The 26,103-nt window shown below is 34.1% G+C and overlaps 1 protein-coding gene across 1 annotated transcript in view; it reads left to right on the top strand.

Moving 5' to 3' along the window:
* The window catches only part of LOC106460180 (AF4/FMR2 family member 4-like), a 174,629-nt gene that overhangs the window by 113,302 nt on the left and 35,224 nt on the right, over nucleotides 1–26,103 (top strand). Inside the window, exons 8-9 of the mRNA XM_013919867.2 lie at nucleotides 4,299–4,347; nucleotides 20,914–20,957. Of these exons, the coding sequence (XP_013775321.1) occupies nucleotides 4,299–4,347; nucleotides 20,914–20,957 (93 nt within the window). The remainder of the gene's footprint in view (nucleotides 1–4,298; nucleotides 4,348–20,913; nucleotides 20,958–26,103) is intronic.

Raw genomic sequence — 26,103 nt, 5'->3', positions numbered from 1 at the left:
ATTAAATAGATAGACGTAAACCAAGGGTAACGTAACGGTAGGGTAAAAAACTAAAACGAATAAACCAACGACTAACGTACATATAAATAACACACACACACACACACACACACATATATATATAGGTAAACGCTTTGGTAGTGTTATCATTCTTCATACCCCCCCCCCCTTTTAAATAGAAATAAAAAAGTATATTTTATCTGAATTTTTCTGTTTCCCAGAAAAACTAATAGAAAAGTTTGTCTATATGTACGAATAAATTTCCATAGATATAGTAATCAATGAATTCTACAAACTTTTAAAACTAAAACAAAAGCTCATATGGTGTTAGGACTAATTTTCATGTTATTGTGTTCCACGTTTGGCGTATAAGCTTGGGAAAATACAACCACTTTTCATGTTCCTTTTTGTATGGGGAGAAAAACTTCCCTCAGGCTTCACTAGACAACAAGGTCGAAACTGTGCAATGGTTTTTCCTTCTTTTGTGTTTTCGTATTTAATCGTTGAGTCATTTATAAGTTAAGGTTCATTCAGTTATCAGTATCACATACGTCAAACAGCTTTCAACTAAACATCTCTCTCATGAAATAAATTATTCTGGTGATTTTGAATGAATAGTAAGAATGCAACAACTGACTTTCAGCTAGATTTTGTAGCATTAAAAACAGCCAAGAAAATATTTGGGAATAATATCAAAGTCTCGTGTTTGTTAACACCAATAGTACGAGACTAAGAATATCGAAAGTATTTCCTTTCAAATCACGTGATGTGACGTCATCTCCAAAATTCAAACTGCGAAAATAGTGAACAAGGGCGAACCAGGATTCTCGTCGGTTTGAAAAATCCATCATTCTGTGGGTGAACGGTAAGTTTATGGACTTAAATTTGTGGCGCGATCCCTGCGTCGGACAGACCGTAGATAGCCAATTGTGTAGCTTTGCGCTAAAAAACAACATTGAAAAAGCCATAAACACGTAAGAGGTTATGCGACAAATATCAATTTGGCAGTATGTAAAAAAAAAATTAAAAAGTTAAAGTATCTGTTATTCCTGGTGTTCAGTAATACTGTCATCGGTAAAAGTGGCACCCAGTAATAATGCGAAGTGGGAACACCTTTTTTTAATACTGTAATTAAAAACCATAAAAATGTAATTTTTTTTTCAAAATTCTTTTGTGAAGAAACGTTATCATTTTTTCTTCCATATGTCATTTCCCCACTTTTCGCATTGATACTGATGTTATTTTTACGGATGCCACTTTTCCCACTGCGGGATTCAATATTCTGTACGCACATTTGACGTATTTGGTGGCTAGGGAGTAAGGTTTCTTATCTCCACATCGTGAGTCAACGAATTACTCTTGTATCTTGAAAATCCGTATTTTTAAAATAATTATAAAAAAGTTAATGTGACATAACAGTATTTTACGGTAGGTATCTTTGAGAAATTGCAACACCTTAAGTTTATCAACCTTGTTGTGTTTACCATCTTTAGGTGCAGGAAAGGAAATGGGATTTAGGAACTAGGTATTCGCTTAGAAGGAGCAGTGGGGTGATAGGTATAAAAACAAATAGAAAATATAGGAGGTTCTTATTTTATATTCTAGCGTGTTAATATCGGTAATCACAAACATCTAATTTGAACCAATGCTGCATTCAACATATCACGTGACACACAAGAATCGATATTTACGTGTGTTCTTATAATATTTACTTTTAATTTAAGAAATTAACTTGTGTATAATACTAAAATTTGAATTATAGTCCACAATTTCATACCAAACTTATTGAGATAAATCAATAAAATAGTAGTTCAATAAAATTTTGAATGTAGGTCAACAAACGCGATGACGTGGCCTTTGACCCGTGACGATAAGGTTAATAAACATCTTCAGTGGTACTAAAATTAACCAATGGGGAAAAAATAGCAAACTGAGAACTAGGTACACGGCGTGTACCAGCATGTACTCCCATATCCATCACTGTTTAGGTGTATAAAATAGTGTTCTTAATATATTAGGGTTATTTTAAAATTATCAGCCATCATATACAAAAGTTGAACTAGTTTTTAATACTTGTAGTCTGTTTTGTTGAATTAAAATTTGAGAAAAAAAAAGTATATATGTTGTTCTCACATATTTTCTTTTTAATCTTTTTTTTTGGTGGGCGGGGCAGTGTCCTTGTATATTTACAACTTGTGCTATTTTTACTAAGACGTCGGTAAAATGTTTAAAGGGATTTCTTCTACTAATTCAAGATTTAAATATGTAGTGTTATGATAAAGTATACTTCTATTCCAAACTAAAATATTATAGTGTTACAAGCAATGTCGATGAACCAACGTATAGAGTTCAAACAATGGAAAGAAGGAAAAAAACAACAGGTTAATGATTTAATTTTGTAATTAGTGTGGACTAATTGCACGAGCTCGGTCTGATGACTATGATTTACACACTATCGCTCGGCGCTGCAATTTTCATTGTAAGAAGCTTCCTACATTTTGACGTACGTTTCATAGACCCTTAAGATCACATTTAACGAAACCAAAGGCACACAAGAATCCATTGGAGCTGCATTCGGGTACACACAACAGGTATGTGGTCGATTGGGGTTATGTCATTCCACTATTTTCGGCCATCTTTATTAAGAAAACAGCTGTTGATTTTGAAGCTGCGTCTGGGTACATGACAGGCATATAGTCAATTGGGATTATTTGGATTCCAGTTTTTTTTTTTGGCCATCTTTCCTATGAAAACAGCTGTTGATTTTGAGTTATTACAGGAAGCTTGTGAACTTTGATTTGTATTCTATCAACTACGTGAAATTCACGTTCGTAATTTTGTTAGTGGTACTAGGTGATCTGCCTAGCTTCGTGTGTGTGTGTGGGGTGGGGGGGGTAGTTTCTGTCGTAGATATAGCATTAATTTCGTTGATGAGGGCATTTTATAGGTTGGCTTGAAGTGTGGTTTAGAAAATCTTTATTCTTTTAAACACACTGCTGAATGAATTTTTCCACTTCTGTAGAGAGAGCATGCTCTCTTCTTCGGAATTTTGTATCCTTTGGTTTTACATCGTTTAAAAGTTTTGCCATGTGGTTAATCTTCCTCGGAAAGAGTTCTGACAAGTTCCTTCAGCTTTACTGATGTAACCCGTTTTTGCCGTAATACAAATAAACATGTCGCCGGTGTTAATCTGCAACGACATGGCTCTACACTAGCATGTATATGTTATAGTCGATGTCCAGACGAAACGTTTAGCTTTCTTCTTACAAGCACTGACTAATGAGTGTATTGACCATAACATAAGCATTCAGTTTTTATATGGAAAGCCATTTCCTTCCACTGTCTTTCAGGTTTACCTACAAAAAAGTCAACACGCCACTTGCAAAGAGATTCGGTTATCGATTAGAATGTTCGAGAACAGGCATTAAATAGCTTTAAGATAGATTGATGAAAGTATTCAAGATTTACATGGATTTGCCCAATGTAAAGTACCCTAAGATAGAAAATATAATGCGGTTTAAGATATTTTAGACCATATTGATATATTAATCGCACATTTGAAAAGTTACTATTACATTAGATCCTTACTTTTATTTAAAAAGCATTTTTACCAAATACAGTTTGTGTGTTTTAGCTTTTACCTCTGTATTCTCTCCACAAGAATGTTCTTTATTAGCATACACAAAATTTAGACAACGAGGATATGAATTTAGGAATTTTTGGTATACCCGTATTTTTCGTCAGTAGGGCTATTAATTTCAGGCCTTTGGTATGCAGAAATTTTAGGACAATTTCTCATATTTTCTTGATTCAACAAAACAAATAATATTGATTTCTAAACAATTTGAAAGACATATAACTGATTCTAATACTATTATGACGTAAACATTTTACAGCAGATTCTTACCAGTGTTGTATAATATTATTTGAATGCTCGTATGCAGTTGTACACCATTTGGGGCATTTTTTTAGCTGCAGCATAGTGGCGCAAATAATGGCATTTGATTTTTTTTGTTTTTTTCAAGTACAAACATTTAGCTCATAGCTCCATCTCTTGACCGATTTGAGATATAATTACAGCCGCTGCTATTGAAGATTCCCTCTTGATTCGGCTTGCCTTTGAACGTACTTGGATTACATTTTAAGTTATTTTTACCTCATTCTTTTGTGGTTGCTGACAACTTTCGCTCACTTACAAATGATGATGTTCTGGTTTTGTAATTGCATATTTATTATTACCACTACTTAATACATACATGAACAAATGTATATATATATATATAACTTTTTTTTTATAGGATCAGCCTTCATAAGGATTTGGAAGTTAGCGATAGTGAAGAAGAAACGGTGAGTTTCATTTCTTATTTTTTACTGTTAATATTTATTTACATATGCTCATAAATCAGCACATCAAACTGAAATCGGGAACTTCGGGAACACCCTATAGAACTGCAGAGGCAATAAAATCATCAAATTATATATCTCGTGAGCTCGTGCTTTATTTCAGCAGTACGTTCGTCCTGGAGATTATATCATTAACAGTACTACAATAAATGTGATGATAATATAGTAGTTATTGGAACACGTACTCGAAGTAATGGTCTGGTTATTAGAGCACTCGACTCGCAATTTGTGGGGAAGCCCGCCACCGAACATGCTTGACCTTTCAGCTGTGTGTGTGTGTGTGTGGGGGGGGGGGTGGTTATGACGTGTCAGTCAATCCCATTACTCGTCAGTAAATAGAGTAGCGCAAGAATGGACGGTCGATGCTGCCGGCCGATTTCCTTCCCTCTAGCGAGTAGTTCAAAATTAGGGACGGCGGCAGATAGTCTCAGTAGCTTTACCATAAACAAAAACAAACAAATATGTTTAAAGTTGTGTAATAAATAGTGGTATTGCTTCTGTAGGGAGCTTAGTTGAACTGATATCGATGTATCTTATACCACGTATATGGATGAGAGCCCTCGTAGGCCAGACCTGGCCTAGTGGTTAGCATACCCGATTATAACTTCGAGGGTTCATGGTTCGAGGCCCGTTGCATCATACAATAATAGCCCCAGATTTGGTAGTAAATGCTGTATACTTGTTGCTTTCCCTGTAGTATTTTAATTCAAAATTAAGTACGGCTGTGCGACGATACCCTTGTGTAGCCTTATGCAAACTTCTTAAAATACAAAGAAAACTCTTGCTCTTAACAGAAATTTTGTGGTGTGAACCTTTTTCCATTGTTATTTGAAAATGAAATCATAAAACATCTTGTAAATTTCAAGTAATTACTTTTACTGTTTTTTGTTCAGAACTTGGAAAGAATAACTAAATTGTTTTTAAAAGTGGCTTTTTTTTTGTTTGTAAGTTTTGTGCATAATTTTACGTTCTAGCGGTAGCATATGAGTGAAACAATAATATCTAAAGCAATCTGTCGGGTAAGTTATTTGACTATTATCTCTCGGCTAGTTTACGCACATACATGCGTTGCTTCAGAAATTATTTGCATATTTATATTGTTATTTCAGAGATCTTTCACAAATCTGCATAATTATTCCATATGTTATTCACTTACATATACCATTGTTTTAGGGATCGTTGCCATGCTTGTATTGTTTCACATATTATTCGTATTTTGTGTTGTTTCACAGATATTTTTAATACCTCTATTGTTGTTTCATAGATTATTTGCATATCTATGTTGTTGTTTCACAGATAGTTTCCACACCTGTGATCAGTGACGTAACTACAAAATATGCCCCTCCTTCATAAAAAATAGTTGGGCTACATAGATTTATTCCCCTTTATGGAAGTTCTTAAAATTTGCCAGGCCCCTTGGGTCAGCGGTATGTCTACGGACTTGCAACACCAAAATTCGGGGTTCGATTCCCCTTGCTGGACATAGCAGATAGCCCAATAGAACTTTGCTTTAAAACAAACGAACCCTTCTGGCCCTCTTTGGGCTCGGACTACCCGCAATTGCGAGGGCATACTTACGCCACTGTCTGTGATGTTGTTTCAGAGGTCACTGAATACGTATTAAACAGAAACTTTTTAGAAATTTTAGCGAAGTTAATAATGACACAAACACTGTTTTATACCGAAGTGTTTCTGTTAAAACTGCATCAAAGTTGAATGTACGGTTCAAGTTCATTAAAGTGCATACTTCGATAACGTACTTTAGTACATTTTATGTGTTCCACAGTTTCGGACTTCTTACATTTAACGTTATGGTCACAGAAATATTGCTTTGGTACTCATTATCATTACATTTCACGAAAGAAAGAAATATATTCAAACATACATATGTAAAGATAATTAAAGGTTAACTCGTAGAAAACAACTTAACGCTAAGTATTTTCCTGATACGAACAATATCCAATTGTTTCAAGAATTAAAAGCATCATAAACTAAGAACAGCTTCCGCTCTACAGAAGTGCTTCAGAATAAGCTGTTAAGACCAAGATCGTTCTAACTTACTACACGATGTAGATGAAGCATTAACTTAGGAATTACCCCAAGTGCTCTTATAGTTCTGTACAAACAAAACCCGTTAATTTTACAATGTGTCTGTCATGTACACTTTTGACTAGAAACTACCCAAGGATTTCTTCGCGTGATCAAAAATACCAGTTTATGAAAACAAAGTGGATTGTTTAGAGTATTTTTTATTGTAGTAAATTACTAGATATAAACAGTTATTTGTGTGATCATAAGGTGTTGGATTTCGATGTCACCATGGTGGTGCCGCGTATATCCCAGGGGAGACTGTCAAGTACGATGTTGAATATTAAGTAGAAGTAAATGTATTGCTCTGGAGTTACTGGTCCATCGAATCCGGTAATGTGACATTAAAAACTAGTATGTAGTGAACATAAGCTGACACGTGGAAAAACATTGGAAACGATCATATGCAGAGTATAAGTTGATTCATGAGAAAACATTGGAAACGATCATATGCAGAATATAAGTTGATTCATGAGAAAACATTGGAAACGATCATATGCAGAATATAAGTTGATTCATGAGAAAACATTGGAAACGATCATATGCAGAATATAAGTTGATTCATGAGAAAACATTGGAAACGATCATATGCAGAATGTAAGTTGATTCATGAGAAAACATTGAAACGATCATATGCAGAATATAAGTTGATTCATGAGAAAACATTGGAAACGATCATATGCAGAATATAAGTTGATTCATGAGAAAACATTGAAACGATCATATGCAGATTGTAAGTTGATCGTACAAGGACATTAAAGACGATCATATACAAAATATAAATTAATTCATAAAGAAACATTGAAAAGGATCACATACAGAAAGTAAGTTGATCATCATAATAAAACATTAAAAACGGCAATAGACATAAATTGATCATGCAAATACATTGAAACTTTATCATACAGGAGGCAAGTTGATCACCACAAAACATTAAAAACGATCATACAAAATATTTTATGGTATAAATATATTAAAACAGTCGTATACATTATATAAGATCATCATGAGAAGATATGAATCGTGATCATATATAGAGCTTAAATTGTCATGAGAGAACATTAAACCTAATATGAAATGATCTTGAGATTTTATATTGTCGATAACTCCTTGGTCAAAAGCTTTTCTCGGGATATGATTCATACACGACAATAAATTAATTTCACAAAAAAACATTCGAAAATGTTGAGCCTTGTACGTACTAAAACTTACTGTACTGAATGTACTTAGAATGCTACTTAGAAATATACAACAACTGAAACTGAGCTTGTACTTGAATACACATGTTTAGTAAGACTGGGTATGCAGATTTTTCGCATGCCTTTTAAGAACACTTGGATTTCATGGCATGCAGGAGCAAGTGTAGTCTGAATACGTTCACATTAATGCTTGGGGGAAAAAAAGACTCAGTGTTTGACTGCTGTTGCGAAGAAGAAAAACACTGAGGTCATTCAACAACTAACTATATCTTATCATCGTATGACTGGAAAACCTTGTTCTTACTCTTAACCCAAAACCTATTCCCCGTCATTACAGGATAAAGAAAATATATGAAATTGTGGGATGGTAGATGAATAGACCAAGTCTGGATGTTATTTATTATATCACTACTTAAGTGGTAAAAGTGTTATAAAGACAGAAAACCGTCAAAATTGTTCTCTCTTTTTTTTTTCCTTCCTTTGTCCGAACTATGTTTAGGGCACTTTACCTTTTTTTCTACCTCTGTCATAACGTCGAGATTTCTACAGTGTTTGTGTAAGTTGGGAGTCAGTAATCTCCATCGCAAGAAAGAAAGTGAATAATGAGCGTTCCACGAAAAGTAGTAGTTCGGAGTGGGGAATTCCCTTACCTGATATAGATCTGTAACTGATATTTCTCACAGTTTAGCAGATTTATTATAACATGGACTCCCCTTTTGCTTCATAAACATTAAAAATAATGTCACAAAAACAAATTAACTCTCTTTAGAAAGGGTTCCCGAAAAGAAAGCACATAGGAGAAGAGGAGAGTCGGTCACTAAGGAGAAAAGAGTATCTTATTAGTAGACATAGCAGTTGTTAAAATGTGTTTTAAAAAACGCGATTTGTCTTCCGTTTGTAACTACTCCATCTTATGATTTAAAGGACGTGCTTCTGTTGATAAGAATGCACGCTGTAGATATTATTTTACGAATATACAGTTTTGTTTTAATTTTTTGGGGGATCGTATTGGCCCTGTGGTAGAGCTCTGGATTTCGAATGACACAAAGTATCCCCCACTACACACACACACGCATTTTAAACTTGGGGTGCCGTATAAGAGTGACAGCCAATCCCTTAGTGTGGATTGTGGGTGGTAAGATGCCGTTGACTTCCATGTGGCCAGTAGTTAATAATTAGGAACTGCGGCAGAAAGACTTAGTGTAGCTTTACCATAAATATAGGTTTTTAAATTTTGTGTGAAACTATCTTTTTCTTTTCAAACCATCAATACGACAAAACTAATTTAATTATAATTAGTTGTCCTGTATTTAATTATCATGTTGTCCCAGTATCATTCTCAAAGTTTAATTGTGGTTTTCAGCTATGAACTTAGTTTACACATGTAATTAGAATTTCACACTGATCTTCGCATATGCCCTGTTCATTGTGGACACGTGACGTTGTTTTTGTAAGTTTTCCTACCAAGTATTTTAGCATATATAGCCATGTTTATATGTATATATGGAACTGTGACGTTCTACTCTTTGAAAGTGGAACAACTTCTGTTTTTATTTGTACATCTGAACACTTAATGAGGTCTTATCTTGTTTATGATGTTGCTCGTTATATGCGACTTTAACTTATCATTTCCACTTTAAAAATACTCAGTGTATTTCATCCTATATGTGCACTTAAGAGTCCTCTTTACAAACCGTTTAATCACTGTGTGCATAAGAAATGATAGTGAATGATCTTCGACAGTTTCAAAAATTATAACTTCTTAGTTTGCGTGTTTGAGACAAACTGGATAAATGTTCCAGTTTGATATTTTGGATAATCCAATTCCACCTTTACGTAAAGGGCGAAATAGGTCTTTATGTAACTATTTGTTAATTTGTATATTTATATAACAGGAATAATGTAAATGAATTCCAGATGGCAGGGCCAGGCGTAGCTTAGTGGTAAACGTGCCTGTTTCTGGAACCGAATGTTTATGGTTCACGCCCTGTTACCGAAAAGAAAAAATAAAGCGCTTAGTACATAGGGGTCCTGGATGCGGTATAAGAGTGACGGTCAAATCCCACTACATGATTGGAGTAGCCCAAGTGTTGGCGGTGGGTGTTATGCTGTTGACTAGCTACTTTAACTCTAGTTTATTAATTGAAAATTAGGAACGATTATACGGTAGGTAGACCTAGAGTAGTTTACGTTAATATCCTAAACAGTCAAAGTGGCAGTGATTGTGAAATTTTGAGGAAGGACTAAATGATAAATTATTGTGGCAGAATCAGGCTAAAGCAAGTTATACAGGCTAATGAAGAAAAAATTTGTAGATAGAGGAATCAGTGTTTAGATTTCGTAACTTGCGAATGTATCGAATTACATGATCTTGTATAAGAGATGATAAAGAGTAAATTGTCACGTCTCAAATAAAAACTAAATAAAAAGTTTTATCTTGGGCACAAAATAAAAAGTAAAACTATAATTTTTTTTTCACATGGACGGGACAATTTATTCTTTGTTGTGTTTTATCCAAATTTTTCTTCTCACGTCTAAATAAGTATAGTTCATCCACGTAGAAGTTTTTTTTATTTGTGTGCGTGTTCGTGTATGTGTTATGTAGACAAAACGTATTCTTCTTCATCAGGATTCGATCCATGTTTTAGACTAGGGAGGGTCAGGTACAGTGTTGACCTATTCTTCCCTCTTGGGCCCGGCATGACCAGGTGGTTAGGGCGCTCGACTCGAATCCCCGTCTCACCAAATATGCTCGTCCTTTCAGCCGTGGGGGTGTCATAATGTGACAGTCAATTCTACTATTCGATGGTAAAAGAGTAGCCCAAGAGTTGGCGGTGGGTGGTGATGACTAGCTGTCTTCCCTCTAGTCGTACACTGCTAAGTTAGAGACGGCTAGTGCAGATTGCCCTCGTGTAACCTTGCGCGAAATTCAAAACAAAGAAATCTTCCCTCTCAGGAATTGTTATTTTGTTTGCACTCTTACTGAATCCTAGTTAATTACCCCATGTTACGTTGTTGCATCACCACAGTATGTTAAAGTTTGTCCATCGTCCGCAGTACTCTTTTTCATGCCATGTCCATCCAATTCATGAGGTAATACTAACTCGTATATTTTCACTAACTTCACTTATGTATGATCGCACTATTAGTCCGTGTTCACAATACAGTTTCACTTAGCAGTCATATTCACACACAATCTATTTTTACATATAAAATCCTTTTGAAATAGAGCTACGTTTGTGTCTGGGATTCAGTTAGCCTAGCACTGTTTGGCCTGTAAGATTCTTATTTATGATGTTTAGAGAGGAGAGGTACTTAGGGCTTGGTTCATCATATGTTACGTAACTTTCTAGTTTGCTCATCAGTTCATTTTTATCATTTTTTTTTCTTATATTATTAAAGCGAGTTATCCAGGAGTTTGTCTAATAGTGTTGAGATGTTTGAATAGTTGTGTCGAAATACTGAGGTTCTTGATCGTGGGACGTTAAATGTTTTCGTTAAAATATAGTTTTGTATTTGAGGTAGCAAGTTAGTGTGCGTTTTTGATACATTTAGCCATGTTATACAAGCAAATTCGACGACTGGTCTTATGTATTTTCTATAAATTTTTAATATGTTTACTGGTAAAGCTCCTTGGTTGTTGCCAATCAGACTCCTAAGTTAACTCGTTTTTTCTCTTCCAAATTGTGGTTTTATGCCATTAATACGTGGTATCCAGTTTAATTTTGAGTCAAATGTACATCTTCTACGTTGTTCAACAGATTTGAAAGAAATCCATCAAACGAATACAGTTATTATTTTGTTTATTAAAGTAGCTTTACCTTGGAAATTGGTATTGCAAAAAGCTACTAATTTCTTCGTCTTCTTAGGCCCTTTGTAACACGAATGAATTACAAATATCTGTATTTAACGAGATATTTAATAAAACTGACCAGACGGTACAACATGTTGCCAGTTGTTTCCACCAGGAGACACCCAAATAGACCAAAGGTCATTCATTTAAGTCAGAAGGTTTGACGAATCAAAGAATATATTAAGACCTTTAATTTTCACCTTTGATCAAAAAGAAATCTGTAATATCATTACAATTATTAAGAATTGGTCTTAATTATGAGCAACAGGCAAGCCACAGAAAACTTCTACGACCGCTCTGCTACAGGTCATCTCTGTTGGCAGTGTTCTCGATCCTTAAGTTCAGTGGTTTTTAGTTTCTTCCAGTAAGTCTACTCGGAAGCAATACTCTGACTGAATAATGTGGAAGCCAACACGAAACTCGGTATTTCGTATAATAATTCAGATTCAGCGTTTTTAAAGTTTCCTCCAATAAGTCCATTCCAATGCAATACCTTGATTAAACCATGTGAAACCAACATGATAATTTGCATTTTTAATAATAATCCAAGTTCAGCCTTTGTTAGTTTCCTCCATTATGTCAACTCGGAAGCAATATCCTGATTAACCCATGTGAAACCAACACTGATACTCCGTATTTTGCATAATAATCAAAGTTCAGCCTTTGTTAGTTTCCTCCATTATGTCAACTCGGAAGCAATATCCTGATTAACCCATGTGAAACCAACATGATAATTTGTATTTTTAATAATAATCCAAGTTCAACCTTTGTTAGTTTCCTCCATTATGTCAACTCGGAAGCAATATCCTGATTAACCCATGTGAAACCAACACTGATACTCCGTATTTTGCATAATAATCCAAGTTCAGTGTTTTTTTAGTTCCCTTCAGTATGTTGACTCCGAAGCAATATCCTGATTAAGCTAAATGAAACCCGCACCACAAGCTGCCTTATTTGTTCTTTCTATCCCATAATAAACTCTGCTCACGCCTCTAGACCAGGAGATGACAGAACGTAGATCAAAGTGTTCCCATGGGCTTTTGTAACAGCGCCTACACACACACAGTGAGGAGATCAATAAATGAAGCACTAGAGATATGGCTAGGAAAGAAACTTCGTGAAGCTCGGGTTTTGGCCACATTTCTTCTCTTCCACATCACTTTATCATTCGCTGATTCGTTTTCCTGAGAAATGAGTGGTGTATGTGTGTGAAAATTTTTTATAATTTTGTATATATGTTGTGATCTAGAAAGACGGATTTCGCTAAAACAGTAGCCTTTATTAGTTTGTTCAGCTTTTTGTTTCATTTTCACAGTAATAAACAGTAAACATATCCTTTTTTTTCGTCAAACAAATATATTTCAAAGTTTCGCTCTGAAATTATATCCGCAAGAACGGCATTTGCGAAGACTATAAGTACCTTTTTTTCCCCTTAAAATACTGATCATTATACACACGAACTAAAAAAAGTTCAGAATCAAACTGAAGTGATTGTGAAGAATTACTCAATGAAAGTAAGATATTGTTTGTTGCCGGTGAATCTTTGTAAAGCTACGTAAATTCGGGTTTATATGCTCCCAGACTTGTAGACGCTTATCTCCGCATCTTTGTCTACGAATTTAATTATGTTGGCGAGAACTAATGTACAGAAACTTTTATAAGGCCTGGCTTACTGCTGAATTACGATGGTTGGATGAGAGCAGGTTTTCGGATGAACGTGTAAATGTAATTCCTTTGTGAATAAAGTGTAGGTATATGTACATATGTGTGTGTCCAGTAAATTCATCTTTTTGTGTATTATTTCCATTTTAAATATGATTAACTAAAGAAACTACTAGGTCAAGATCATGATACCTTGTTTTATTGAAGTCTTTATAAATTTATATGCCTCCTGTACCTCACGATGCACAGTGGTAAGATTGAGTGGGAGCTTATAACTCTAAAAATTCGTGTTCGATCATCCCAATGGTGGTCAAAGCGCAGGTAGTCCAGTGTACAGATTTGTGCTAAACAATAAACAAAACTGCCACCTGTACAAGTTCAGTGACAATGGAAAGATAAAATTCAGGTTTTTCTTTTGTGAAATAACACTGGTTACATCATTGTTTGACCCTTATAAAGAGGTTATTACTTTAAAGATGTTTGTTCTTTTGGCTAACATCTTTTTGATTTGTCAGGGATTGTTTTATTTTTTCTTTTTGGACGCCAGTACTATTTGCACGTGAAATCATTGTCTGTTAGTTTGGTCTAAAAGATGTGACTCGGAAAAGATTAGTGCAATTTGTAGTTTCCTTCATTGTTTTCAAAATATCTTGTATATGCATGTAATATCTAGCACTTTTATAATCTGGCTACTTTCAACATTAAATATTGTGTGTAGTGTAGTGTACTGTGCATTTAAGTTATTGTGTTAAACGTAGAAAATTGGCAAAATAGTTTAACCAACATAACTAATAATTGCTATAACTTTTTCTTTGCCACAAATCACTGTCCAGGAAGCATTTTGTTCAATACCAGAACTCATCTGCTGGGCTAGAACGTGGTAGCAACTACATGTCTAAGATGCTGTTTTATAATACATTTAGTATGAAAAATTGAATGTTGTGCTATTAAACTTAGCAATGGTTATATTATTCCGATAACATTACGTTTGTGTTTATACCTCGTACTGTTAACTATTCTATTATTATCGGTGTATGTGTGTTTTAAATACATTTTGGTCACAATATCCGACACAACAACAATTTTCTCCTTTCAGGCACCTTCGTGTTTGACTTATATTCAACCAAAATCTTGTGTCAAAAAATATTCAAATATTTCCTATCAAATCTTAGCCCATTAAATATTAAAAAAGAAATATTTTAGAGCTTAACTTAATTCAATAAAGTGACCACTGACTAATATCTAACTTCTCCCATAAACTTGACAAATACTTTTCAGTGAACAAATAGCTGAACTTACTTGTATTTTCGAACTCTATTCAGTTATTATCTTATTTCAACCTTACCATTCTGTCATATTTCAAATAACTCTACATGATTTATGCCTTAAGAAGTTTTGTGTGTGTGTGTGTGAGGGGGGGGGGGGTAATTATAATGGGTTTCTAAAAGTTGATCCAAGCAGTTCATCAGCAGTAAATGATTGGTTCTTAATCACCATTCCTTCAAAATTAGTCCATTTTCATCAGAACGTTTTTAACAAAAGTAATTTTTGCACTTACTCATATACAGTTCTTCTATAACTCACGTTCACCTTATAATTAACTCCTGGGTTTTCATAAAAATCTTCAACAAACCTTTTGGTTTTCTTCTTATAAACAAAACCTTAAAAACTTTGTTCAGTAAACTTCGATAATGAGCCTACAGTCACCAAATCCTATTTTACATAGATGCCAAGATTTATTAATTACAAAGAGTGAGATTTGTTTGTATATGTAATTTATTGCCACAGGTGCTGTTTATTTTATATGAAGTTCTGGGGGAATACCTCCCCCCCCCCCAATGATTTTTTTCCAATGAAGTTAAATGGTACATGTTGGTGCGTTTCTAAGGACGAAAGTGACACAGTTTGCAGATTAGAAAGTTTAATATACTTGAATATAAAACAAGGATGTACATTGTAATGCAAAGTGGCATTAATACACATTCAGAAATCTGGATAATCCACACATAAAATAAAACTTAATATCATCTCTTTACTACGACAAGAAAACGGCGCAGGTGAATCGTTAAGTAATGCTTGTACTTTCATTCGTGATATAATTGAGGTTCAACACATGAGACTTGTCAAGTCTGGTTTTATGTTGCTTGAACTCTAGTAAACTTTTGTACCAAATATATTAATTGTCTTTTTTTTTTTGAAAGAATGGGCAATCAGAAACAGTCAAGTACACGGACATACATTAAATGAAACAATTTTCTATAGCACGGTTGTTTTAATTATTACTTAGAAGCTACCTTGAAATACTCCTACATGTGTTTGTTTGAGCTCTGTATTTTCATAGAAATGTGATCTGTTTTTTCTTCATCGACCTCATTATACACTAGCTGGAGTATCCGTCCCCTGGATGGAAGTTATGTACATTCATTGTTAATGAAAGGTTATCTTAGGATATGAAGAGTTGCTTTGCTTATACGTAATTGTAAAACAAAACACACGCAAAAACGCCCATAAAAACTACAAAACACAAAATTTGAAACCACAAGTTTGCATACATCTCCGCATGGACCTTATGAACCTCCATACCAATTTTGTTGAAGATCCATCCACACCTTGCGAAGTAGTTACATGGATAGACAACAGAGAGTACTATTATATTTATATAAATTATAAAAAGTAAAACCGTGTAGTTTCGTACAGCCAGCATTTAGCTTTTCTTACACGATAGAATATTTGTGTAACAAATATTGCGAATGTTTGTTACTGCCTCCTTCTCTTCAGTGTGTTAAACAACAACAACAACGTCAATGTTGTATTTGATGGTAGAAGGTGCTAAGTCAGTATTTAGCTTTTCTTACACGATAGAATATTTGTGTAACAAATATTGCGAATGTTTATTACGGCCTCCTTCTCTTTAGTGTATTAAACAACAACAACAACGTCAATGTTGTATTTGATGGTAGAAGGTGCTAAGTCAGTATTTAGCTTTTCTTACACGATAGAATATTTGTGTAACAAATATTGCAAATGTTTATTACGGCCTCCTTCTCTTCAGTGTGTTAAACAACAAACAACAACGTCAATGTTGTATTTGATGGTAGAAGGTGCTAAGTCAGTATTTAGAAGGAAATATCATTAGAGCAACTTCTGTCTTCCATGGGGACCTCAATTAGGAAAATAATACTATTACTTAATGTATTGCCCCCCAGTGGCACAGCGGTATGTCTGCGGACTTACAACGCTAGAAACCGGGTTTCGATACCGTGGTGGGCAGAGCACAGATAGCCCATTGTGTAGCTTTGTGCATAAATTCAAAACAAACAAACTTAATGTATTTCTATACTGTAGTATGATACTATCCAGCATGGAGGATGCTTCTAATTTTTGCTGAGTACTATAGTAATGATATGCAAAGAACGTAACTTTGTTGAGTTGCACGCTCTTATTTTTGAAAAATAAAATAAACACGTGCTTCCATTACAAAATCAAAAATGAATAAAATTATAAAGATGAGTACAAGTATGGATCTTTATAGCTATGTGCCTTGTAAAGAGAATTAAAAAAACCGTAGTGTAGACGTATTTCTTTCTCTTTAACTTTTTCTTTTTTTCCTATATAATAATATAGAGTTTCTTTGCATATGTATTCTGCCTGCCCCATTTATCCTTCCATATTAACTCGAGTTTGTTATTAAGTGAGGCATAAAGACTTTCCGGTGCATTAAACAATGAAAGCTTTTGTCTCTTAGAGTTTGTAATTTATTTTTAACCATCATAATACTTTTCTCTTTCTAAGCATTGACGTTTTAGTGAACATAATTAATATTCTTATTTTCCACTTATATTTCCTATCCATCGTAAAATATTCTCAAACGGAAATTGGTCGCTTTTTATTATACTGTAAAATGGCATGGATCTGAATACGTCGTAGTGAAGTGTCATCCGAATATGTTAATATTTCACTATGGAAGAATCTTAACCAAAAGTGAGTCTTAATACTGTCATTGTTACGGAAATATTATCATTAATGCTATTGTCATTGTTACGAAAATGTTATCATTAATGCTAGTACTAAGGTGTTCGACTATGATCAAGCTGGTTATTGACTTTTCTTCAATACGCGTAATTCAATTAGATGGTGCTGTTTATTTCAACTAAAGAAAAGGAATACGTAACTGTAGTTGAAGTTCAGTCTGTCTAAACATGAAAACCTTTCACTTCATTTTGTATATTTTTTTAATCTGTAAGCTAAACACTGAGGCAAAACAGACTTTGAGAACACCACAGCTAAAAATGTTTAGTTAATGCTGTATGATTTTACCCTTCGTGTTTTAGTATAATTGTTCTCGGACTTTATCGGACATATTTCCCAGCAATGAACTTACATATATATACGCTTGTATACTCCCAATTCGAAGCTAAACGAAGCCAAGTTCATATTACGTACATAACAATAGTATAGGTTAATTTCATGTATTTCAAGAAGTAGGAAAAACGTTTTTCTCATTAATAAGTATGTAAGGAATAATACGAAAATCAGGAATAAATTTAAAATACGCACGTTTTATGTTGACAGAAAACAAACAATAAAAAGAAACTATCCATTTAGTGTGCTACTAAAAGAAGTGTCTGGGTGTGAGCTAATTGTTAACGTACCGAGCTGCGGATTGGAAAGTTTAAAACTCGAGTCCGCGATATACCGCTGAATACCCCCCCCCCCCCTCACTTTTGGATGTGAGCGCGTTAGGAAAGTGACAACCAGTCCCGCTATCCGTCTAAGAGTAGTCGTGTATGCGACGGGCGCCGCTGACTGGTTGCCCTCACTCTGGTAACATTTAAGGCTATGTCTGAACCTTGGAGTCTGATCTGGTCTAAACGTTTAGCTCATTTATTAAATGAGGAACCGTTCAAGTTGAAAGTGCTAAATACTACCCAAATAAAATTTAAAAAATGCAAGTAAAACAATCGGTATTGAAAGAAAAAGTGTCGAGTAAATTTTTGATTTAAGAAACAACAGAATTTCATAAAAAATTAAATAGTGGTAGTTAAACTGTATAGAAGTTGTCAATGTTATTATAATTTTGCAATCCTTACCAGAAATATCATGGTATCAGATTTCCATATTGGAAACGCTGACGTCCATTACCGTTTCTAGAATTTATTAGAAGGAAAGAGAAATCCCGGATATTAAAACGTTGGTTTATTTTACCAGATCTGTTTTTCAAGGTTTGCATGACTTGTTTCTACAGCACCATCGTGTAGACATACCGTCATTAGAATGGCGCGAGAAACGTGGGACGAGGCTACAATTGGAATTAAGCAAGTGGCTTTAATATCGCCTTCTTGCAAGTCGATGGATTTTCAATTAACGATTCGTTTTTCTGGTCTTGCTCAAAGTAAGAACAAAGACCGGATTTTTCTTTACGCGCACGTTGAATACATACATTTTTTTATTTTTTTTATAAATAAACAAATAAACTTTACATTATGTTTTAAAAATTATCCCTGTAACATTTCAGCATTAGTGAACTACAAGTATCAGCTCTTTGAAAGTTATATATTTAATTCTTGTGTAAAGATTAATTATCATCTCATAGTTTCCAGGTGTGATGTAAAGGTTCCAACCTGCTGACTGCGATATTCGATAGAAAGGACCATTTGGAGAAATTATACATTTCAAATATTTCTTCAAAGTCAATAACGAAATGTATACTATCATATAATGATGCCTTCTCAGTAGGGAAAAGGTCTTAAAAATTACAACCAAATGTCTGCTCCCATTTATTGATAACCACTGAGCCATTTTGAAGGCTTATAACGCTAAAATTCGGGGTTCGATTCCTGTTATTGGCACAGCTCTTAACAACAAACAAAAACCGATTAATTATAGGGGCCAATTTTAGCATCTAACCGCCAATATGAATAAGTAATGGTGAACATTTTACAATAGAAATACTTTTTATTTCCGCTTAAACTTATCACTTGATAAAACAAAATAAAAGAAATATCGACACGAGTTAGGTACTGATATTCTAATATATAAAAATAATCTGTGTTCCAACTACTGAAACTAAAACATGGTAGAATGTGTCTAGTAATAGAATATTCAATATTTTAAAACCATTTTCCTATCATATAATCGGGAAACAATAAACGCTGACACATACCAAAATTAACTTTTAAGCAGTATTGATGAAAAGTTAGTTAAGACTTGGCTCAGACTAAGTGCCGATGGAAAGATAAAAGCCACTAAACAGAGTATTGAAGTACATTGTTCTCGTATGCCAATTCGTGCATAGCTTTTAGATTAACATTCTGTCTATTTTAATCGTCTTAAAAGCTCTACGTTTAGATTATCATTCGTTGCTTCTCAGCAACTTATAATATATTTCCCTGATGTAATATGGGTTTTAAACTATGCTATTAAAGCATTAAACACATCATAATTTCAAAACTTCGTCTTTATTATATGTACATCAAACACGTGAAGCAAAGTTGGTTGACTTAGGTCTCATTTTATTTATGTTATGCACGGAAAGTTAAATTCGTTTTCTCAGTACAAAGCGAACTTAATTTATTTACATATTAAATTAATTTGTAATTTTTTAGCGCTCCCTATTTGATGTTTTAAACGAACTACGAGAGTATGAACTTTTTTAACGAACTGAATCATTTGCTTTAAAGTTATTACGCATTCAGCAAACAGTATTGAATTAGAATGACCTTTAAGTTAGGGGCATTGTAACAGAAGTACTCTGTTACTCTCGTTTTGATCATCGTTCGTAAGTTGAAGCCTGTTTGTCTTGATTCAGTTATTTTTACGAAGCACTCCTAAAGAAGATGAAGTTTCAGAAAATAGTACATATACTGTCCTGATGATGAAACCAACATTGCATAGCATATGTTGACGTAACACTTACTAAAGCGAGAGGTGAAAAATTGAAGCTTACAAATCGGTCTGTTTGTTTGCTGTTAAGCACATAGCTACACAATGGACTATCTGTGCCTTGCCCACCTTAGGGATCGAAATCCGATTTTTATCGTTATAAGCCTTTAGATTTGCCGCCGAGTCACGGGGGGGGGGCAGAAAGGGGGTTAGGAATACGATACAAATCCTGTGTTGTTAGTTTTGTAGTATGTGTATCGTAAACCTTAAGAAAGGTCAAAGTTTAATTACCTTGTGATGTCAGACTAGTTCCTTCCCCACCTAATTTCTAAACATAAACGTGTAATTCAAATTTCATTTTATGGTAAGCTGTATGGATCCTAATAACAAATGACTAGAGTTTTTATGTTTTTTTATTTTTGATATCAAATTCCCATAAGTGTTGTTGGTTATAATGCATAAAATAAGTTGTCAATTTGTTGAGTTAATATTGCACGTAGGAAAATTATTTTCCATTCTTGGCTTAGTATATGAAGTTAGGACTAACCTATATCTCTTAAACGTGCCAAATCTTGTGAGATATTTTTGGATCATAGCCTAAGACATTGCTAACAGCTAGGATATTCACCCGATGATTCAGTGCATTCTAATTATTATTTGTTTTAGCTTTCTTCCGTATTGATTTGTATAAGAGGAAGTGCTTCTATATAGTTTGATATATGTAAAGGATTAAAACTTGCGTTATTTTAATCCTGTATAGTTAGCTTACTTTTCACCAGACTGGCATGAATAGAAGAATACTATATTTTTCTTTATGATCCACAGGTTCCAAATGTTAAAAAGGTCCAGAGGCAGCTAGGAAGTGATAGGTAAGTGTCAGATATTTCGTGATATAAAATGACATTTTGTTGAGTTTTTGAGAATTTTTTTTGGCCCATTTATGATTTCAAGTATGTACTAGTCAGCTAGGTATTTGAATTATTCACTGTAAGTTGTAATATGTACTTATATTTCAATTTATTGTAACATAATCGCAGTGTTTTAGTCTATGAGATAGTATTTAAAGCCCACCTTTTCCTTAAAGGTTCACTCCGATATTTATTTTCATATCGTAATATTTTGGTTGGTGGTTTTTCATGCTTTAAGTGTCATTTATTGGTTTTAATGTTAAAATTGCTAAGAATTTGCGATCGTAAAAAAAATCACAATGGAAAGTAATACTGTAATAAAACAAGGTGATTTATTCTTACTGTTACTTATTCGTCCAAGGTATTGTTAAATTATATTTATACCATAATGATTATAAAAATCTGTACGGCAACAAACCTTCGTGGGTCTGGAATTCTTATTGGATTTTGTTTTTTTGGATATGAACGATTTACTATGAACTAACTGTCAAAATTCATATGTTTCTTAATTATTAATATTTGATAAAATTTAATAGAGTTTCAACAAAAATCCGCCATTTTAAGTAAAGTATTTTCTTAAAAAAAATAATGCGCTGTTTGGCCGATTTGAGAAAAAAGGGTTTCCAGGAGTGTACATGGATTGAGAATCGCATCGTGATGTTGTAAGAAGTCATGGTTATTTCTGAAAATAGTTAGGAATTTAATAAACATATTTATCATCATTACAAAATTACATTTTCCAAAATTGTAAATTTCACACAATTACGTAGATAAAAACAAAAATGCATTTAATGACTGTGCCTTGGCCATACAGGAAAGATTTAGCAGTGGACATGCTTTAGAACGCCATTTTATATGATTAATGGCTAAAGTTTCGATACCCGTGGTCGGCACAGTCCATTATGTAACTTTGTACCTGACTACAAACAAGCAAACAATAGTGACTAAGGAATGAGAAATGGTTATTCATTATCCTAATGTTTATTTAGATATACAAAAATGGAACATCTTCATTATATGCATTTAGATAATTTGAGAACGTGTATGCGTTGTGGTTATACATTTAGATATAAATTACGCATACCTTTTTTAATTCGGTAAAATGGGTAAATAATTACCAAGCGCGATTTTTCGGCAATTGTATGTAACCCACGGACTCACAGTCCAACACTTTATCAACTAGGCTTAGCCCGGTCCACTGCAAATGGAAAATACGTCATTTGTCACAACTTTAATAATATTCCATACCAAAAATAACGAAAAATATATTTTGATGTGTCTCTTATTCACACAGATCTTATATTTATACAGAAGTTTCAAGAGTATACAGCATTGATGTTACTAATTTATTCTTAAAGCTGTTTAAAATAAAAAAATAAATAAATGTGAAGCCCAATCTATATTCGATCTACCACTCGTCACTAAACTATCCCGGTTCCTTCTACCTGAAACCGGTATAACTCAGTTACAAGTGATAAATCAGATAATACACAGAACTTCACGTTTATTTTTTAGAATAATATATATTTTATTTCATAACGTTACAACTAAATGTATGACAGAACTATTGATTACACGTGCTTTTCGTTAATGTTAAAATAAAATAAAGGCCGCTATGCATAAAAAAAAATTACAATTTGCTATACTTTTGTCAGAGGCACTTTGTTTCTGATTTAAGTTTTTAAAGCGTAACTAAGAGCGAGTTCAAGACCATCACTGGTTGTATACAACATTGTAGGTCAATTGCAATCACACTTGTCACACATTTCAACAAACTTCTTCAGGCTTCAACTAACTGGATTAAGTACAGGATGCTTGAAAATTGTAAGTATAGCTATATAATCGTGTAAACTAATGCGTCATATTCAAGACTTATATCAGCTTCATGTTACTTGTTTTTCTCAGATCCTTGAATAACACCCTATATAAAGAGAGAGATCGACAATCTTTGACTGATAATCTCTTTTGAGTATCTTTTCCTGCTGGGTTGACCTTTTGAAAATTCTATCACATTCCTAAAGTTGAGTGCAACTTGACCAATTATATTATTGGCTGACAACAACTTAAACCCAGTACCTTAACCCTACACCCCCAGCGAAGCCACCCATCCAACCCGATTTGCGGATTAAGACGGCAACATTGGGCCCTAACCAACAACATAAGTAAAATGACTAATCGACGTGTCAGTTACCTTTTAACAATATATCATTGCATGTTGCTTGTAAATGTTTTTGACTTCCACAACCACTTTTTAATCTTCTCAAAGTGAAGTTTTGATGAGTGATCCAACCAATCGCATTAACTGCCTTAGCGCACACAAAACGAATTGTTTAAAATAAATTTCAAATAACCACTTCATAAATACCAATAAAGATTAACCTATAAGCAACACACCATTCACTCAACAGAAGTGTTGTTTTGCGTCTTATATACGTATCTTACACAACCCACAAATCTAATTAGCCTACTTAAAAACAGAACCATTGTTATGATGAACATTAAAGGCCGTGTGTTATTGCTAAATTATCGAAGAAAAAATAATTATCCCATTGAAATATTATAGGTTTTAACACTTTAAATGCTCTTTAATCAATGAATACGAAGTTATTTAAAACAACTACATTAAAAAAAGGTTAATTACGTTAGCATACCCGAAACCTGTTCGAGTAGGACCTATTGTAAAACATCCTCTTCTCGGACAATCTAGTGAACGCTAAAACAACTATCCATGATCGTTTTAATGATATTCAGTCTTTGTGACATTTTCAGAATTATACTATTCCAGGACATAATGAATTGACGTGTAAGAACCTACATTTTCGAGCGGGAACAAAATACCTGTTGCATGTTCCACCTTTGTTAGTTAGCAGATCGTTGAGATATTGATTTTCTCAAGTGCTTTAGTGCAGTGAATAAAAAATATACATGTAGTAAATAGCCGAAACAAGTAAATTATTTGTAATGCCAAGAATGTATCCCATGAGTAACCCTTACCCTCTTTTTAGGGTCCCTTTCTACGGAGAAAATTGTTCCGTGTTCAGTAAACAGGGGTAGGGCTTGTGTATTTCGCATACTGAAGATATATATATATATATCTTATTATAGCGTATATAGTAACCTGTCAAGTTTTTAATATTTATGTCGTGATTGTGTGTTTGACCCAGGATTTCTTATAACGACCCCTTCCTAGAAAGTGTGGGTTTTCTCTGATGGTGTAGTTTCTGGCGCCGGATATGCTTCAAACTTATGATAAGACAGGCATTGTTTTTAAAGATTGATCTAATTCATCGTCAACTGTTTATTGATTCCTTTATGTCTGACTTATTTTTCTTGTTCCTCCATTTATCATCATGCCTTTCCTTATGACACAACTAGAGACTTAAGGCTATTCTTTATTTTCACAGCGCCGTGAGAAATCGGAGCTAAACATGTCAAGAAAAAAAAAAATCGGGTGTTATGATACGGCGAGATTTCCTGATTGATTCTTTACAGAAACTGCCGTTCACCTTGTTGTTATTGTGAAAAATACGCGGATCATTTTTGTTTTTTTATGCTAAGGGCCTAACTTAAAGTTAGTATCTACCGAAAGTATTTGTTTGTTTGTGAAATTCGCGAAAAGCTACTCGAGGGTTATCCATCTCCAAATTAGAAGTGATAGACTAGAGGGAAGGCAGTTAGTGAACATCACCCACTACCAACTCTTGGGCTACGAATAGTGGGATTGGCCGTCATATTATAACACCTCCACGGCTGAAATGGTGAGCATGATCGTTGATGGGATTCGAACTTGCGGCCCACAGATTGCGAGTCGAGCGCCCTAACAAACAGCCCATGCCTAAAGTCTAAGCATCATCAAAACAAAACAGCCTGCTATATCTTCCATTAACTGAAATATAGGGGGTCAATGAGACATATAATTGGGAAAAATCAAAAATTAGATTAATGGACGGCATTAACTTGAGGGGCAACGACATTTCAGAGAGAATCGCCCCTGATACACAGACAACTTAAAAACAATCGATTCGACTATCGCGATACGATTCTGCACACAGTTTTCGCCACTGTTCATTCTAAACGAAGTGTATAGTTGGATATACAGAAAATATTATTCATGACGAGATGGGTACCACAGGTTATACGTTATCCACATAGCGATCTTCGAAAGATCATTTTATTTCAGTAAAATTGATAGGTTATCGACGCAGCTCCGATTTCTAATGGCTTGTTCATGTAAGCAGCCCTCGAAGTCATTCTGATAAATCTCTCTGAGTTCTCAGAGCCCGATCCATAAACCCTTGTCGTTACTCTTAATATGCGTCACAAATCATGTATGTAATAAATGTTCAAGTTTGTTATAGAGACAGCCCACCAGCCGTTTAATCGGTATAAAAAGAAGCGGATTACTCTCGTTCCTCATATATAGGCATTAGATAAAGTAGTAGCCACCATTCGAAAAAAACAAACAAAAAAAAACCAGCTGTCATTTTTTAGTCGTAATTGTAATATCAGTAAATATTACGGTTTTTAGTGGTTCAAGTCTATATCTGAATGTGTCGGTATGTACTTGAATTTAAATGTACACATATTTAGTGAGTAGTTCTTATGAAAAAAGCAGGGAAGCTTTCTGGTATATAAGAATGACACTAAAAATTGAAGATAGAAAGGGACACATCAGGGTGGTTATGACTAGCTGCCTTCCCTCTATCTTGCACTGCTAAATTAGGGACGGCTATCGCGGATAGCCCTCGTGTAGCTTTGCGCGACATCCATAACAAAGAAACTCTTACAAAGTCATGCTTTATGCTTATCGTTGAAATAACCAGCTCTCTCCCACACAGTCGTATTTTCGACTTATTGTGCATGTGTGACATTATTTCGTAGTTTAAACCTGAGTGATTGCAACTAGTTCATGGAAAATACTGTTTCTAATCCGTAAAATTTTCATAGAAATATCTGCATCCAAGATGATCATATTTTTTACACCTGTTAAATTATTAATCCGTATATCACTGAACATTATACTCCATTCAAAAAAAAAAGTTTTATAGTTATGACCTTGTTTTCTTTCGCTCTATGAACCCTTTCTGAATTTCGTTATATTCGGGGG

The sequence above is a fragment of the Limulus polyphemus genome, unplaced genomic scaffold (assembly GCF_000517525.1).
Source record: "Limulus polyphemus unplaced genomic scaffold, Limulus_polyphemus-2.1.2 Scaffold724, whole genome shotgun sequence".
Classification (NCBI taxonomy): Eukaryota; Metazoa; Arthropoda; class Merostomata; order Xiphosura; family Limulidae; genus Limulus; species Limulus polyphemus.
The sequence above is the reverse complement of the archived record's forward strand: the minus strand, read 5'-3'. Positions and strand labels throughout refer to the sequence as shown.